At 42.1% G+C, this 16,901-nt stretch overlaps 1 protein-coding gene across 1 annotated transcript; it reads left to right on the top strand.

The window, feature by feature from the left end:
- Window positions 1-10,347: 10,347 nt before the first annotated feature.
- On the top strand, window positions 10,348-16,298 carry LOC124087972 (tigger transposable element-derived protein 1-like). Its single transcript, XM_046437198.2, has 2 exons — window positions 10,348-10,476; window positions 13,934-16,298. Exon 2 carries the CDS (start codon window positions 14,227-14,229, stop codon window positions 15,223-15,225), a length of 999 nt encoding a protein of 332 aa, XP_046293154.1. The 5' UTR covers window positions 10,348-10,476; window positions 13,934-14,226; the 3' UTR covers window positions 15,226-16,298.
- Window positions 16,299-16,901: the final 603 nt, after the last annotated feature.

Here is a 16,901-nt window from a genome sequence, read left to right as displayed (position 1 = left end):
TGCTCTGTCTCTCCAGGTGACATCCCTGCCATATCATGATCCCGCAGGTAACTCCTCCCCAGATACCAGGCAGAGGCCAGGTCCATGCTCTTAGGCTTGCAAAACCATGAGCAATGGTTTTGTGATATGTATTTTATCACAATTAGAATGTTAAAATACAGAAAAGTACAGAGAATAAACCCTAAAACATGCCACTGTACCCACCACATGAAAAATAAAATGTACATTTGGTCATAATTATTTCACATACACACACCCCCTCCCCTCACTCCCCCCCTTCCCCCCTGGTTTCTTCATAAATCACACAATCTGATATTCCGTTATAGCAACAGATACTATTTATTTATTTAGTCCAGTGTGGGGTTTGAATCCAGGATATTAGGCAAGTGCTCTACCCATGAGCTACACCCCCAGTCCCTCCTCTTATTTATTGAACCCCTGCCCCACGCTGGGGACTGGACATGGGGCCTCCTGCTTGCTAGGCAAGTGCTCTATCACTGACCTACATCCCTGTTCTCCTTATTTATATGTTTACATTTTATTTTTGGATTTTTTTTAAGAGAGAATTTTTAATATTTATTTTTCAGTTTTTGGCGGACACAACATCTTTGTTTGTGGTGCTGAGGATCGAACCCGGGCCACACGCATGCCAGGCGAGTGCGCTACCACTTGAGCCACATCCCCAGCCCATGTTTACATTTTAGATTTGCCCTGGATGTCATAGATTTCAGAAGGATTTGCTGGGTGGAGACATTTAAAAAGGTTAAAATGTAAAATGCATCCCACTTAAAAAATGTAAAATTTTTAAATGACTTCAATTCAATAAATTTGTAAATGGACTAAAAAATGTAACCAACAGCCTCTTGCCAAGAATCCAGCAGCTATGGAAGTAACAAGATGATGGTGATTGTAATTGTAACTGAAAGTTTAAGGGAAATTTTATTTCTAAAGGTATAAGTAACTCAAATGCACTTCACATTTACAAAGTAACCATCATAAAGGTGGAATCTTCTAGGACTAATAGCTGGAGCAGAGTGAGCGAGGAGGTAGGGAGGAGAGAGGACCACAGGGAGAGAAGGAAGGAGGGGGTTGGGCAGATCATGTGGCCTTCGGGATATTTGATGAAGGAGTGAGGTGGGGGCCATGGAGGGTTCTGAGCAGAGGAGGGATGATTTGAGTGGAGTTTTGCATAATGTCCCTTATGTGTTGGGGTGCATGGACTAGTCATTGGACAGGTTGGGTGTCAGCCAAAGGTCTGGGCCTGGTTCTGGTGTGTGGGGATACCTTGCTGGGCCCAGCAGCTCCTGTGCTTTCTGCAGCCGCAGTTCAAGACATCTGCAGAAAGCACATGATCTGCCCCAAACACCCCCTCCTTCCTTCTCTCCTCTGTGTGGCACAGCCTGAGGTGTAGCAATGTCCTGAAGACCTGCTATTTTGTTGGAATGAAGGGCAGAACTCCTTCCAGCCCCCTTGGTGCTAGGCCTGAGCCAGGTGTAGAGGATCCTATGATGGATCAGAGACTGCCCCAGAGAAACTCCCAGAGACGGACTGTGAGAGAGTTGTGCCCAGAGGCAGAAGGATGGCAAGTTTGAGGCTAGTCCAAGCAACTTACTCAGACCCTGTTTGAAAATAAAAAGAGCACAGGATGCACCTCAGTCGCATGCACAAGATCCTGGGTTCAGTCTCCAGGACTATGAATAAATAAACAAATAGCAATGCTATAGTTGGGATCTTGAATGTCTCCTAAAGGCCCGTGTAGAGGTGGCAGAACCTTTAGGAGGTGGGGACTAGTGGAAGGAAGTTAGGTCATTGGAGGTGTGCTCTTGAAGGGACCCCGGCACCCCCTCTTCCTTTCTTTGCTTCCCAGCAGCCATGAGGCAGTAGCTTCCTCCATCGGGGACACCTGCCATGATGTGCTGCCTTGCCACGGGTCCCAAAGCAACAGACCAACAGACTATGGACTGAAACCTCTGAAGCTGCGAGACAAAATAAACCTTTCCTCTTATTGATTATCTCAGGTATTTTGTCACAGTGACAGAAAGTTGACTAACCTAGGCACAAATCCCATCATGAGGGTCCCACCATCTGACATCATCTAACCTTAGGGCTTTGATATATGAATATTCAGGGGAAGCACACATTCAGTTCATAACAGTCTCCCTTCTGACCTTGTTCAGATTTCACCAGGTTTACATGCATACTGGTAAAGCACTCTCCCACTGAGCTACTCCCCAGCCCCTCAAAAATCTTAGTCTATTTATATAATGAAATATTATTCAATAAAAAGAAATCAAGTCCTGATACATGCTGTAACATGGATGAACATTACGTGAAAACACAAAAAAAGAAAGAAAAAAGGAAAACAAAACAAAAGAACAAATGATTGGAGCCATTTGCGAAGGATTACACATTGTATAATTCCATGTAGATGAAATATCCAGAAGAGGCAAACTTACTGAGATAAAGAATACACTAGTGGTTGCCTAGGGGTGGTGGAGAGTTGAGACAGGTAAAAGGGGTTGGTAGGCAAGGGGTATGGATTCTTGAAGGGAGAACAATGAAAATGTATTAAAATGTATCATGATGATGGGTGCGTAAGTCTATAAATGTGATAAAAGCCATTGACTTTGTACTTTAGATGGGTGAATTGTATGGCATATGAATCATACCTCAATAAACCAATCTTTTTAAAAGAATCCTGGCCAGGCTGGGTGCAGTGATGCATGCCTATAATCCCAGTAACTCAGGAGGCTGAGGTGGGAGGGTTGCAGGTTTAAGGCCAGCCTCAGCCATTTAGGGAGGCCCTAAGCAACATCGCAAGATCCTGCCTCAAAATAAAAAATAAAAGGGCTGGAGATGTGGCTTAGGGTTTAAGCACCCTTGGATTCAATCTCTGGTACCAAAAATAAATAACTAAATAAAATAAAATCTAAAAAAAATTCCATGTTACTGGAATTCATGGGGTATGTAATTGTTGAGACTGGCTTTTTCTTCTTTCAGTCTAATTCCCTTGAGATACGTTGAGGTTGTTGCAGGTATCAGCAGTTGTTCCTTTGCAGTACTAGCTAAGAGCTAAAGACCATTTGCTATCTTTTTGTGTGTTGTTTTCAACGTGGGCTCTTGTTATGTTGGCCAGGCTGCCTCGAATTCTTGGGCTCAAGAGCTTTTCCTGCCTCAGCCTCCTGAGTAGCCAGGACTTCAGATGAACTACTGAGCCCAGCTCATATTTCACATTCGTATTTGCTATAGATAGCTCTATGAAGTATTAATTACATTGCTTTCAGGTTATTAATTTTTGACAATTATTGATATATTCTGGAAATAAATACTCCATTGGATTATGATTTGTAATTGTTTTTTCCCTTATTATGAAAATATAATAAACTTCCTTAGTAATTACTTTAACAGAGTGAAGTTCCTAATTTTTTACATATATTTTGATGCTGAGGATTGACCCCACGTCCTATGCATGCTAAACTCATGCTCTGCCACTCACTTACTGACCTATACCCTGGCCCAAAGTTCCTTTTTTTTTTTTTTGGTATTGGGAATTGAACCCAGTGGCACTTAACCACTGAGCCACATCCCCAGCAATTTTTTGTATAATATTTAGAGACAGGGTCTCACTGAGGGCCTCGCTAGGTTGCTGAGGCTGGCTTTGAACTCACGATCCTTCTGCCTCAGTCTCTTGAGCTGCTGGGATTACAGGTGTGCGCCACCGCGCCACACCCATGATGTTTCTGCATCCTTTTTCCATTCCATTGATGTGTTTGTCTATCTATGTGCCAAAACCAATTAGTTTTATTATTATGGCTTTTAAATAAGAATTTAAGCATTATTAAGTCTTCCAAAATTGATTTTTTTTTCCCCTTCACTATGTTGGAGATTGAATCCAGGGTCTCACACATACTGGGCAAGTGCTTTACCACTGAACTTTGCCCCAGCATCTAGGGTTTTTTTTTGTTTGTTTGTTTGTTCGTTTACTGCCAGATTTGTTTAGCTATACCAGGTAACTTGCATTTCCATATTATTATTATTATTATTATTATTATTATTATTATTTTAGTTGAAGATGTACACATACCTTTATTTATTTATTTATTTTTATGTGACGCTAAGAATCAAACTGAGTGCCTCAAATATGCTAGGCAAGAACTCTACCACAGAGCCACAACCTCAGTCCCTCCATATTAATTTTAATACCCCATAACTTGTTCTTATTATTGTTTAACAGAATCAATGATCTTTCTCTCTCTCTTTTTATCTTCTTTTTTCTTTTGGTGCCAGGGATTGAACTCAGGGGCACTCAACCTCTGAGTCACATCCCCAGCCCTATTTTGTATTTTATTTAGAGACAGGGGCTCAATGAGTTGCTTAGTACTCACCATTGCTGAGGCTGGCTCTGAACTCATGATCCTCCTGTCTCAGCCTCCTGCTGAGATTATAGGCGTGTACCACTGTGCCTGGCAACCTCTCTTTTTCTTAACATTTTGAAGATTTTTTGCATGTTTTTTTTAATATATATTAATCCACCATTTTTCAGAGGCAATGACCTTCTAAAAATATTTAAACAACATTGAAATGCCTTTCATATTCACCTATATTTATGTGTATCCTTTGTGTGTATCCAGATTTCCATATGCTATCATTTTCCTTCTGCCTCAGGCATAACTTGGATAATTTTTATAGAGCAAGTACACTGATTACGAATTCTTTCACTATATCTAAACAAACTATTTATTTTCCCTTCATTGGGAAACATATTATTTGTTGAGCATAGGATTCTTGCTTAATGTTCCTGTTCATTCCATTCTTTAAGTTGCTGTTCCATTGTCTCATGGCTCATATTGTTTCTGGTGAGAAGTATGTAATTAATCTTTGGTTTTCTGTGGTTAACCTGCGTTATATCTCTGGTTAATTCAAGGAATTTTTCTATATCCCTGGGTAAGCAATTTGATGATGGTGTGCTTGGTATACATTTTTTTCATAATCTCGTACTTGCAGTTTGTTGAGCTTTTTGGAACTCCATATTTATGTTTTTAATCTAATTAGGATTTTTGTGTGTGTTTGTGTGTGTATGTATGTGCGTGTACATGTTTGTGTGTTCATACTAGGGGGGAGGTGTAACCAGGTCATTGTGTGTTCTAGGCAAGTGTTTCTACCACTAAGCTCCCTATTCAACCCCTAATTTAAAAAAATTTAAAGCAATTATTTTTTCAAACTTTTCTGTCCTTCCTGCTTCCCCTTTTAGGGAATCCAAGTGTTAATATATTATAATAGATATATTTGTTCCATTATATAGCATGTTGATGTTGTCTTCATTTTTTCCATCACTTTTTAATTCTTGATAGTTTGTATTGCTACATCTTAAGAGTGACTTTCTCTCTCTCTCTCTCTCTCTCTCTCTCTCTCATTAAACCCAGGAGCATTTTACCACTGAGTTACAACCCCAACCATTAAAAAAATATATTTTGGGACAGAGTCTGGCAAAATTGCTGAGAATCTGGCTAAGGTTCTGTGGCTGACCTTGAATTTGCCATCCTGGTGCTCAGCCTCCAGAGTCTGGGATTACAGGTGTGTGCCACTATGCTCAGCCTAACTCATTTTTTCAACTGTAATGTCTGACTTAATGTTTATTTTTGTGGAACATAATGCATAACATAAAATTTGTCATTTCAACCATTTTACATGTGGAATTTAATAGCAATAAGTACATTCACAATGTGGTGCAGTCATTACTGCTATGTGTTTCCACATTTTTTGTTTTACCTTTTTTTAATCTGTTTGTTTTAGGTATCAGGGATTGAATCCAGGGTGCTTACCCACTGAGCAACATCCTCAGCTTTTTAAATTTCTTATTTAGAGACAGGTTTCACTAAGTTGTTGAGGGCCCAAGTTGCTGAGGCAAGCCTTGGACTTTGACCCTCCTGCCTCAGCCTCCTGATGTGCTGAAATTACAGGCATGTGCAACAGTGCCCAGATTTTTCACCAATCTCACCAGAAACTCTGGCCCCATTAAATAATAACTCCTAGCTGGTCATGATGGTGCTCACCTGTACTCTCAGCTACTAGGAAAACTGAAGCAGGAGAATTACTTGAGCAAGATTAAGAGAATTACATAGCAAGATCCCAACCCAAACAAACAACAATAACAAAAATAAACAATTAACTTCATGCTGTTAAGCTACATTCTACTTTCTCTCTCTCTCTCTCTCTCTCTCTCTCTTTCTTTTTCATTGCTAGAGATAGAACACAGGGCCCCTGCTTTACCATTGAGGGATACCCTTGGCCCCTCTACTTTTTCTCTCTGTGAGCTTTCTAAGTACTTCATGCAAGTGGAAGCATATAATAACTGTCCTGTGTTTGGCTTATTATGCCTGGCATAATGTTTTCAAAGCTCATCTGCATTGTAACTTTGATCATTACTTCCTTCTTTTCAGGGATGGTTGATATTACATTGTGTGAATGTTCCATAGTTTGTTCCTAAGTTGATGGATGCTTGGGTGGTTTCCACTGCAGTCTTTTGGCTATTGAGAAAACCACAGATAGGAAAAGTGGTGGATATGTATCTGTTTAAGTCCTTGATTTTAGTATGGTTTGATACATATTGTATCATTTGTATGCATATGTGCACATATATACATGCTGTGTAGGAGGGGAGAGGCTATGTCATTGGGTAATTGGGTGTTCATGCTTACCAGCAATGCCCAAGAGTTTAAATTTCTACAAATCCTCATGATCACTGATTATTTTATTTAAAACAACAACAAACAGGACTGGGTTGTGGCTCAGTGGTAGAGCACTTGCCTAGCATGTGTGAGGCTCTGGATTTATATTTTTTATTTTGAGACAAGAGTCTGGCTAAGTTGCTGAGGTTGACCTAGAACTTGTGATCCTTCTGCTTTAGAATCCTGAGTCACTGTAATCACAGGTTCATGTTATCCTGACTGCTTGTTTTTCCTTTTTCTTTTCTTTCTTTCTTTTTTACACAATACCATTTATTTATTTATTTAATGTGGTGCTTAGGATCAAACCCAGTGCCTCCCATGTCCTAGGCAAGTGCTCTACAACCAAGCTAGGACCCCAGCCCTTCTTTCTTTTTTTGAAACAGGGTCTTGCTGGGTTGCCCAGGTGACCTTACTCCAACTTTATGTGTAGATTTTTTTCAGTTACTTTTCAGAATTAGGGATAGACAATGAAAATTCACAGGGCTTATTGCTTTTTTAATTACCTATGATTATTATTTGTTTGTTTGTTTATTTTGTACCAGGGTTGAACCCAGAGACACTTTACCATTGAGCCAAATCTCCAAATCCCCTTTTTTATTTTTTTATTTTGAGACAGGGTCTTACTAAGTTGCTTAGAGCCTAGGCTAAGTTGCTGAGGCTGGCCTCAGACTGGAGATCCTCCTGCCTCAGCCTCCTGAGTTGCTGGGATTAGAAGTGTGCGTCACACGCCCAGCTAACAACCTATGAAAAATTAAATAATATAAATGGAATTACATTGAATGGTGGTGTTACCTTTATTTCTACCAACTGGTTTTCCCTTAATAAAGAAGTCCTCCAGAAACTGCGTTGAGCCATTTTCTAGAAAGGGAAAGTCAGTTTGCGCCCTCTTGTGGTGAGGACAAGCAGTAGCATCCATACCTCCTTAAGTATGCGGACTTCTCAAGGTTTCTGCTGAGAGGACCCCTCCACCCCGCCCCACCGCGCCCCACCGGCCCCACCCCCGGTAATTTCCAGCAGGTAAAGGTCTGTGTAGAATATGCTCTGTGTATCCATAATAAGCAGGTTCTGTGACAAATTAAAGAGAACAGAATCAAATAAAAGAGATGTGGTCCTCATCCAAGATATCATAGTTTTATCCTAGATGACAGTTTTGAATGAATAATTTAAATTGGGAGACAGGAGAGAGCATCAGATGGGTTCAGTCAGGGGATAGTAGAGTGCAGGAAAGGAAAACTTCTTCATATAGTCTAGCATTCAGTTACAAAACTGACTCAATGGGTCAGTCAGTGGTGGTGGATGTGGGATGGAGAGAGGGTTTCAACTGATAAACTAGAGGCTGGAGATGTAATTCTGTGGTAGAGGGCTTTCTTGGCATGCATGAGCCCTGGGGTTGATCCCCAGCAACACACACACACACACACACACACACACACACAGGTGTGAGGGGAGTAAACTGGACATTTAAATCCTCAGAGACCCCAGATGGCAACCATCCACTGTGAAGTTCAGGGAAGAGAAAAGGGACAGTTCACACTTTTTTTTTAGCTCTTTTCCACAATAATTTCTTAATGTGGAAATAATAGTTTGCCAGCACATTTGTTTTTTTTTCTCAAAGAAATAATTTTTATTTGCCAGTTTTTTAATCAACATAAAATATGTTAGAAATTTCCTCTTTTGTACATAAACAGAAGGAAAACAGGAATTCTGCAGACTTCTTTTTTTAAGTTATCTTTTAGTTGTAGTTGGACACAATATCTTTACTTATTTTATTTATTTTTATGTGGTGCTGAGGTTTGAACCCAGGGCCTTGCACGTGCCAGGCAAGCACTCTGCCCCTGAGCCCCAGCCCCAGCCCCAGCCCCCAGCAGACTTCTTATTCAATACAATTGAAGGTCTTTGTCTCATTTAACTAATTGAATATTGGTATTGGAGCAGGTGAATAACTTATAGAGAGGGGAGCAGAGGCCTGTGGCCAGTGACTCCAAACTGAGGCCAAGCCTGAGCCTGCAGAGGAGGGCAATGAAGTTTCTCTTGGTGCATCCTGGGCAGGCGCCCTCTCCTGGATGTGGTCTCCAGCTGCTTAGAATAGTTAACAGAAGCAAAGTTGATGCTGGAAAACTTAAGAGCTCTGGGAGGCAGGGAACCCACATGCAGATGTAGTTGGGGGTGTGTGCCTGTCCTTTCTGAGGCTGTGGCTCTGGTTGCATGGGACTGTTTTCTGATAAGTATTTTGGTTGTGGCTTACAGAGTTACTGGAGTTACCTTCACAATTATACCCTGTGAAGGTCAGGTTTAGAGACTCAGTCTCCTGGAAAAAGAGTTTATGATTTTGACAGTTTCTTTAGGGCAGAACCCTAATGTGATTCCAAATGGGTGTCCCTCTGGAGAATATTAAGGTATCAAGAAAGGGAGAGTTTCCACACTATAAGGAGGGGACAGCAGCACATGGTGAGCTCCCAGAGTTAAGTCTTTAGATGTCCTGCTTCAGAACCAGGGAGTGATCCACAATGGGCTCCATTTCAGCAGAATCTGCTCCCAAGACAGCATTATGATAACCTCTGAATGTGGGGTTTCTTTATGAACTGTGGGTGAAACAGGATGCTTACCTGAACTACATGATATGTTTACTTTTCTCTCTTTTCAATTCCTTTATAGAATACCGATGCCATATAATTCCAGTTTTTCCATGTCTTTCATGTTTGTTCTCTCCTTAGAGTGTTTTCATTTTCCTGGATGAAAATGAGTAGTTTTCAAGATAAAATTTAAAATTTCATAAAGCTTTGGTCATGCTTTTGATAACATCAACCTCACATCAAGCTATTCCTCCTGTTCTAGTCTGGTCTGACCTGGCCTGAGATCCTCAACTCCTGTGAGGCCAGGGGATTGCTTCATCGGACGACGCTGAGTCTGGAATTCCCTGAGCCCATTGTGACCCCGAGTCTAGTAGGAAAAATGGGAGGGCTGGGGTTGTGGCTCAGCTGTAGAGCGCTCCCCTAGCACGTGTGAGGCGCTGGGTTCGATCCTCAGCACTACATAAAAATAAATAAAATAAAGGTATTATGTCCACTTATTTTTAAAAAAGGTGGCGGGGGTGGGGGGAAGCTTCATGAATACAGGTAAGATGCCAGTGTCTGGGCTGGGGCTGGGGCTGGGGCTCAGTGGTAGAGCGCTTGCCTCGCACGGGTGAGGCACTGGGTTCGATCCTCAGCACCACATAGTGTGTGTATGTGTGTGTGTGTGTGTGTGTGTGTATATATATATATATATATATATATATATATCTACAATTAAAAAAAAAGAGAGAGATCTAAAAAAAGATGCCAGTGTCTTCTCTGGAAAGCCAAGAGTTAAGTTCTCCCGAAATGCAAATATTCACCTACTTTGCCTCCCTTTATCAGGCAAGGTTCCGGGGAGAAGAGAAAACCCAGTCTGAGAAAGGATGGAGGCTGGGACCTGTCATTCCCGCTCCGCTTGCTTCTTCTTTCGATATTCGGGGGCGGGGCCTGAACCGTATCCAATCAGGAGCAAAGGGGTGGGCTGTGGGCTGTCCAATCCGGCGGCGCGACCCCGCCGCGCCCGCGGGTGTTCAACATTCTCGCGGGATCTTATTTCTCGCACCCCCCAGCTCCACTGCGGTTTGGCTTTCCTGCTACAGGGGGGCGGGTCGCTCTGCGGTTCCGGGACCGAGCTGTACGCGGGTTGCGGGAGCCGTGGGGAGAACCCAGGAGCTCTCGGAAGCGGGGAAACGGTGAGTGAGGGGCGGGGCGTTCTGAGATGGGGCTGAGGCTGTTGGAACTGGCCCTAGGGGGACCCCGGCCTCCCTGCCTCAGTTCCGCAGTCTGTGGCCCTGTCAGCCGCTGGCGCCTCTGGGTCCTCGGGCACCTCGGCCCCGCGGGGTGGGGCCGGGCGGGGGGCCCGGACCCACTGTCCTCTCCTGTACCTGCGCGGCGACTTGGGCCGGGCCAGGAGCCCTCTCTGGGCAGCGCCGTGTCGCCCCCGACTGTGCGGTGGCGGCGGAAGGGTCGTGGGGACATCTCTCATGAGGGGTTCGTGCGCTGAAGAAGCTGTGGTCGGTGGGGACCTCTGTCCCTCCTTTTCCCGCTCCAGGGTCATCGTTTTCCCCTTGAGTTTTACAGATGTATGGGAAACAGTGTCACAAATCCATATCCCTGTCCCCATGCCCAAATGCCAACTGTCCCCCTCCAGTTCACAACATCAGTGTCAACTATTCATCTTTCGATTTGCATCTCATAGGGACATCGCATTTTAATTGCTTAGTTTCCCACAAAGCAATGAATGACGTTCTTTAAAAGGTGTATTTTGTTTGGAATCTTTTCAACCAAGAGTAAAGCAGAGGAAAACTTCCTGACACTCCACTGTAAGAATCTTCCAATCTCCTTTGTTATATTATCTAGACACAGACGCCTTTTAAGAATGTCTCTGGGGGCTGGGGTTGTGGCTCAAAGGTAGAGCTTTCGCCTGCCACGCATGAGGCACTGGGTTGGATCCTCAGTACCACATAAAAATAAGATAAAGATATTACATCTATCTATAACTACAAAATAAATATTAAAAAAAAAGAATGTCTTTGGGTAGAGGGTTCCCTTTAGAAACTTTATAGGTACTAGGTGTGGGTGGACCTCTCCAGTAATCCCAGCAATTCAGGAAGCTGGGCAGGAGAATCAAAAGTTTGAGGCTAGCCTCAGTAACTTATCCAGACCTCCATCTCAAGATTAAAAATTAAAAAAAGGGCTGAGGATGAAGCTTAATGATAGAGTGTCCCTGGGTTCAATCCCCAGCACCGCAGTGAATGAATGAATGAATGTAAGTAAGTGCATAACCTTGTTGAGACCAAAACTCCATAAGGCCAATGTTGATCCTGCAAAGAGAGGTCATTGAAGTCCTGCCTAGTTGGTTCTTCCTGGGGAGCCTTCTCTGTGTCCTGCTTGCCCACACCAACTATGGCAGGCACCCTTTAAATGGAGAAGATGTACTGAACAGCTGGGGATGCATATGCTGATGGGGTTGGGTCGAAGAGGGGGTCTTGATGTCCTCTCTCCTTCTTTCTTTTTAGTGGTGCTAGGGATGAAACCTGGGGCCTTGTGCATGCTAGGCCAGCATTCTGTCACTGAATTACACATTCTGTCCTTAATACCTTTTCTGAAGGTGTTATTTGCACTAGGGCTGTTTCTGGACAGTGTCTTTCAAACAAAATCCTGATAGAGGTGTGAAGTGATTTTATTTGAAAGGAATATTGTAATAGGGAGAAACCCCTAGTATCTCAACAGTTAATGAGGAGCAAAGGAGTAGAAAACAGGTGGAGTCCTGCATGGTGGTGCACACCTGTAATCCCTGAGGCCAGAGATTCTGTATGACAATAGATAAGGCCAGAGGATGGCAAATTCCAGGCCAGCCTCGGTAACTTGGTGAGACCCTGTCTCAAAATAAAAAGGGCCAAATATATCTCAGTAAAGTGTCCCTTTGTCCCCAATACCAGGGGGAGGGAGGAAGGTGGAGATCAGGGGATGACAGAGTGTCGCAAAAATAAGGTCTAGACCAGAGAATGTTTTCCCCTGAGGTCAACCTGTTCTTAAGAGAACATTAAGGAAGGGGCTGTCTGCTAGTTTAGGTTGAGAGGGCTCACTCCTAAGCAGGTGATTCAAGAAATTTAATTCTGGCACCTCCACACCCTACTGTCTCCTCCTCTTTCAGGGTCTCAATTCTCACCTGCACAGGAGGGTGATCTTCAGGTTTGGGAGTATGTTTCACCTTCTGAGTGTGGGTCCCCTTGTGAACTGTGGGTGAAGCAGGCTGCTTCCCTTAGCTGCTTCCCCCTTGTTCCCTTTGTGGGATCTTGTTGCCACTGGATCATACTGTGTCCATGTGCTTAGGCATGGGATTCCATGGCATAGGTGTAAGAGTTTTTCTTGTTTGGAACCCGAGTGGATTGAATAATAAGATCTGAAGTGACAAAGAGAGTCTTGAAATAAATCATTTATTCTATGCTTAGTTTATACAATAAGAATATAAACATGCATGGACTCACCACCCAGGTGACTAAATTGACTATGGTCAGTTATGCTATGACTCCTTGATGTCACCACCTATCTGCACTCAGAGGTCACCACTGTCCCAATTGTTTTCATTATTCTGTAGAGCATACCATCTGTTTATCATGAAGCAGAATTTTGCCTCTTTTTAGAGTTCAGTAAGTTAATATTACTATCAACATACCATTGATATTGTGCCGAAGGGCTTTTCTTGTGCTTTCTTTGCCTTAGTCTGTTGCACACATGCTGCTGAGGCACGGCTCACACAGTTCATTCACCATCTACTGCTATAAGATTTACGTTGTTTCGAGTTTGTTCTTTAATTAGTTATTTTGCATGCTGAGAATTGAACCCAGGACCTTGCATTTGCACATGCTAGGCAAGTGCTTTGCCACTGAGCTAGATCCCCAGCTCTCAAGGTGTTTTCTCTCTCTCTCTCTCTCTCTCTCTCTCTCTGTGTGTGTGTGTGTGTTATTGGGGATTAAACCCAGGGGTGCTTTACCATGAGCTACACCCCTGGACTTTCTAATTTATTTTTTGAGACAGGGTCTTACCAAATTGCCCAGACTAACCTGGAACTTGGAATCCTCATGCCTCCTGAATAGTATGCACCACCACACCCAACCCAAGTTTATTATTGTTTATTATTATTGTTGTTATTTTCAGTCCCGGGGAATTGAACCTAGGCGTGCTCTACCACTGAATTACATCCTCAGTCCTGCCTCTCCCGGCCTTTTTTTGCACTAGGGATTTAACCTAGGGGTACTTTACCTCTGAGCTATATCACTAGCTCCCTAACCCTTTAAAAAATTTTTTTTAGGTCTTGCTAAGTTGCCCAGGCTGGTCTTGTGATCCTCTTGCCTCTGCCTCATGAGTAGCTAGGATTATAGGCATGTGCCACTGTGCCTGGCTGAAGTTTGTTTTTGATGTTGTTGACAGTGTCATTCTTGTTTTTGTCCACAAGTTTTAATGCCTTGAAAACTTTTTATACAATGGGGAAAATGGCTAGGTTGTTGGTTATGGATAAATTCAGATTTAATAGGAAATGTTGCTGGAGCATATGTAATAACTGTCTGACCTTTCCTAAGTATTTATTCTTGAAATTTGTCAATGCTTCCAATTATCTAATTAATTTTTTCATCTATTGTCATACAGAATCTCCAATGGTCATATATTACTTTTACATAGTCATGTTCTGCATAATGACATTTCAGCCAACAACGGACCCTGTGTAGGATAGTAGTCGCTAGCAGCCTCCTACAGCTGGTGGTTTACTGCATCTTTTGATTGTTCTCATATACTCAATTTAATTTTATGCTATTATGTTCATCATGGCTCCTACTCACACAAAATCCATTGCTAAAGTTGCCAGTAAGAGGCCACGTTGAGTGATTGACCTAGAAACAAAATTAAAATTGATTAAGGACTATGAAGGTGGGAAATCAGTAATGGTTATTGCTCGCCAATCAGGAATGTCCCATTCCACCATAGCTACAATCTTGAAGAACAAGAACAAAGTGACAGAAGCTCTTAAAGGATCTGCCTCATTGAAGGCCACCAGACTAACAAAAATTCGAGAAGGGCCCATATCAGATATGGAGAAACTTCTAATGACCTGGATTGAAGAGCAGACACGGAAGCGGGTCCCTCTCAGTACTATGATGATTACAGCTAAAGCCAAAAGTTTGTTTGCAATGTTGAAGGAAAAGGCTGGACCTGACTATAATGTTGAATTCACTGCCAGCTCTGGGTGGTTCAAGCGATTCAAGAATCGCTATTCATTACATAATGTGAAAGTGAGTGCTGATGTCACCAAGGAGTGTATGAATGGCATCTGGAAGAAGACACTCAAGAGGTTCGTCCATGATTTCAAAGGATTTGCTCAGGAAGAGGAAGGCGCAAACATGGACAAGGCTGTGGTTGAGATGGCCAACAACTTTACTCTGGGTATGGAGGAGGATGACATGGAGGATGATGACATGGAGCTCCTGGAGGTGGTTCCTGAGGAACTGACCAGTGAGGAGTCATTGGACCAGGAGTGCAAAGCCCAAGAAGAAGCAAGAGAAAAGGAAACTGCAAAAGAAGAGAAAGAACTTCCAAGAAAATTCACAGTGACGGGCCTAGCAGAAGCTTTTACAGACCTCAACAAGCTCCTTAAAAAGTTTGAAAGCATGGACCCCAACCCTGAAAGGTTTTCATTAATAGAGAAGAATGTTCATGGTGCATTATCTGTGTACAAACAGATCTATGAGGCAAAAAGGAAGCAAACCACCACAGACATATTTCTGCGAAGAGTGACACCTCAAGAGCCTCAGGCAGGTCCCTCAAGAGGCATTGTCATCATAGGAGATGATGGCACTATGCGCATTATTGCCTCTGAGGACCTTCCGGTGGACCATGTCAGAGAGGGGGAAGTCAGTGATATTGATGATCCTGATCTTGTGTAGGCCTAGGCTCATTCGTATGTTCATGTCATAGTTTTTAACAAAAAAGCTAAGAAGTTTAAGAAAAATTAAAAATCAAAAAAAGCTTCTAGAATAAGGATATAAAGAAAAGATTTTTATACAGCTGTGTAATGTGTCTGTTTTAAGCTGTTAGTACAAAAGAGTCAAAGGTTTAACATCTTAAAAAGTTGATAAAGTAAAAAAGTCTGGTAAGGTTAATTTGTTATGGAAGAATGAAAAAATTATATATTTTAATAAACTGGAATAACTTAAGTGTACAGTGTTGATAAAGTCTACAGCAGTGTACAGGAATGTCTGCAGCCTCCACATTTACCCCTCACTCGCTGATAACCAGAGAAACGTCCAGTCCTGCAAGCTCCATTCATGGTAAGTACCCTCTACCTGTGTACCATTGATTATTTTTTATCTTGTTTTTGCTGTACCTTAGACACACAAATACTTAACATTGCATTACAGCCAAGCATGGTGGTACATGCCTATAACCCCAGCAGCTTGGGAGGCTGAGGCAGGAAGATCACAACTTCAAAACCAGCCTCACCAACAGTGAGGTGCTTAGCAACTCAGTGAGACCCTGTCACTAAATAAAATACAAAATAGGGCTGGGGATGTGGCTCAGGGGTCGAGTGCCTCTGAGTTCAATCCCTGGTAGCAAAACAAAAACAAACAAACAAACAAACAAACAAAAAAAACCCATTGCATTATACCTGTCATTGTGTGAAAGCAATATTGTATTTTATACTTTTAAAATTTTTTGTGTGTGCTAAAACTGGGAATGAACCACATGTATGTTTATGTCATAGTTTTTAACAAAAAAGTTGAAGAAGTTAAAAGGTTATAGAATAAGAATATAAAGAAAGAAAATATTTTGTACAGCTGTGTAATGTGTTTGTGTTTTAAACTAAGGGTCCAGTGTTCAGTAACAAGCTGTCAAGGTTTGTTGCCTGGGAACAGTCGGCTATGGCATATGGCCTGAGTGTAGGAGCTGTCCTGCCAGAGTTGCACACTCTGATGTACACACAATGGAAAACACCTAATTAAACATCTCTCAGAACGTGTTCCCTTTGTTAAGTGATGCATGATTTTAATAAAAATAAACAAAAAAGAAAAAAAGTGACATTCTTCTACTGGTCACCCCTGGTTTTGAGCATTTTCCTTCATGTCTTTAAACTTCTATGAAATAGTTTTCAGTCATTTTTTAAAATATATATATTTTTTAATTGTAGTTGCATACAATACCTTTATTTTATTTATTTCTATGTGCTGAGGATTGAACCCAGGGCCTTATACGTGCTAGGTGAGTACAGTACCACTAAGTCACAACCCCAGCCTGTTTTCAGTCATTTCTTATGATTAATTCATTTGCTTTTTTTTTTTTTTAATGTTTCATTTGTAGGGATTTTTGAAAGAACTTGAGGAGGATGGTGTCAGTTCTTGAAATCTACAAGAATCTACTCTTGGTAGATTTCAAGAGTGAAACCTTTTGGTCCCAGGCTTTCATTTGTTGGGGAGTTTTTGATTATTGTATCAAGCTCTGTGTTGTAGGCTTGCTCAGATTTTCTATTTTTTCATGAGTGCCTCTGTAGATTATGTTTCTAGACATTCATTGATATCATCATTGTTACCCAATTTGTTGGCGTGCCCCTGGGGATTTCCAAGGG

The sequence above is a fragment of the Marmota monax genome, unplaced genomic scaffold (genome assembly GCF_021218885.2).
Source record: "Marmota monax isolate L192 unplaced genomic scaffold, Marmota_monax_Labrador192_F-V1.1 WCK01_AAM20220418_F8-fsc00021, whole genome shotgun sequence".
In the NCBI taxonomy this organism is placed as follows: Eukaryota; Metazoa; Chordata; class Mammalia; order Rodentia; family Sciuridae; genus Marmota; species Marmota monax.
Note: the sequence above shows the minus strand (reverse complement) of the source record. Positions and strands in the feature narration are given on the sequence as shown.

Bases quoted from the DNA above. Each gene is read 5' to 3' on its own strand.
- LOC124087972 (XM_046437198.2), top strand. From the start codon at position 14,227: ATGGTTATTGCTCGCCAATCAGGAATGTCCCATTCCACCATAGCTACA.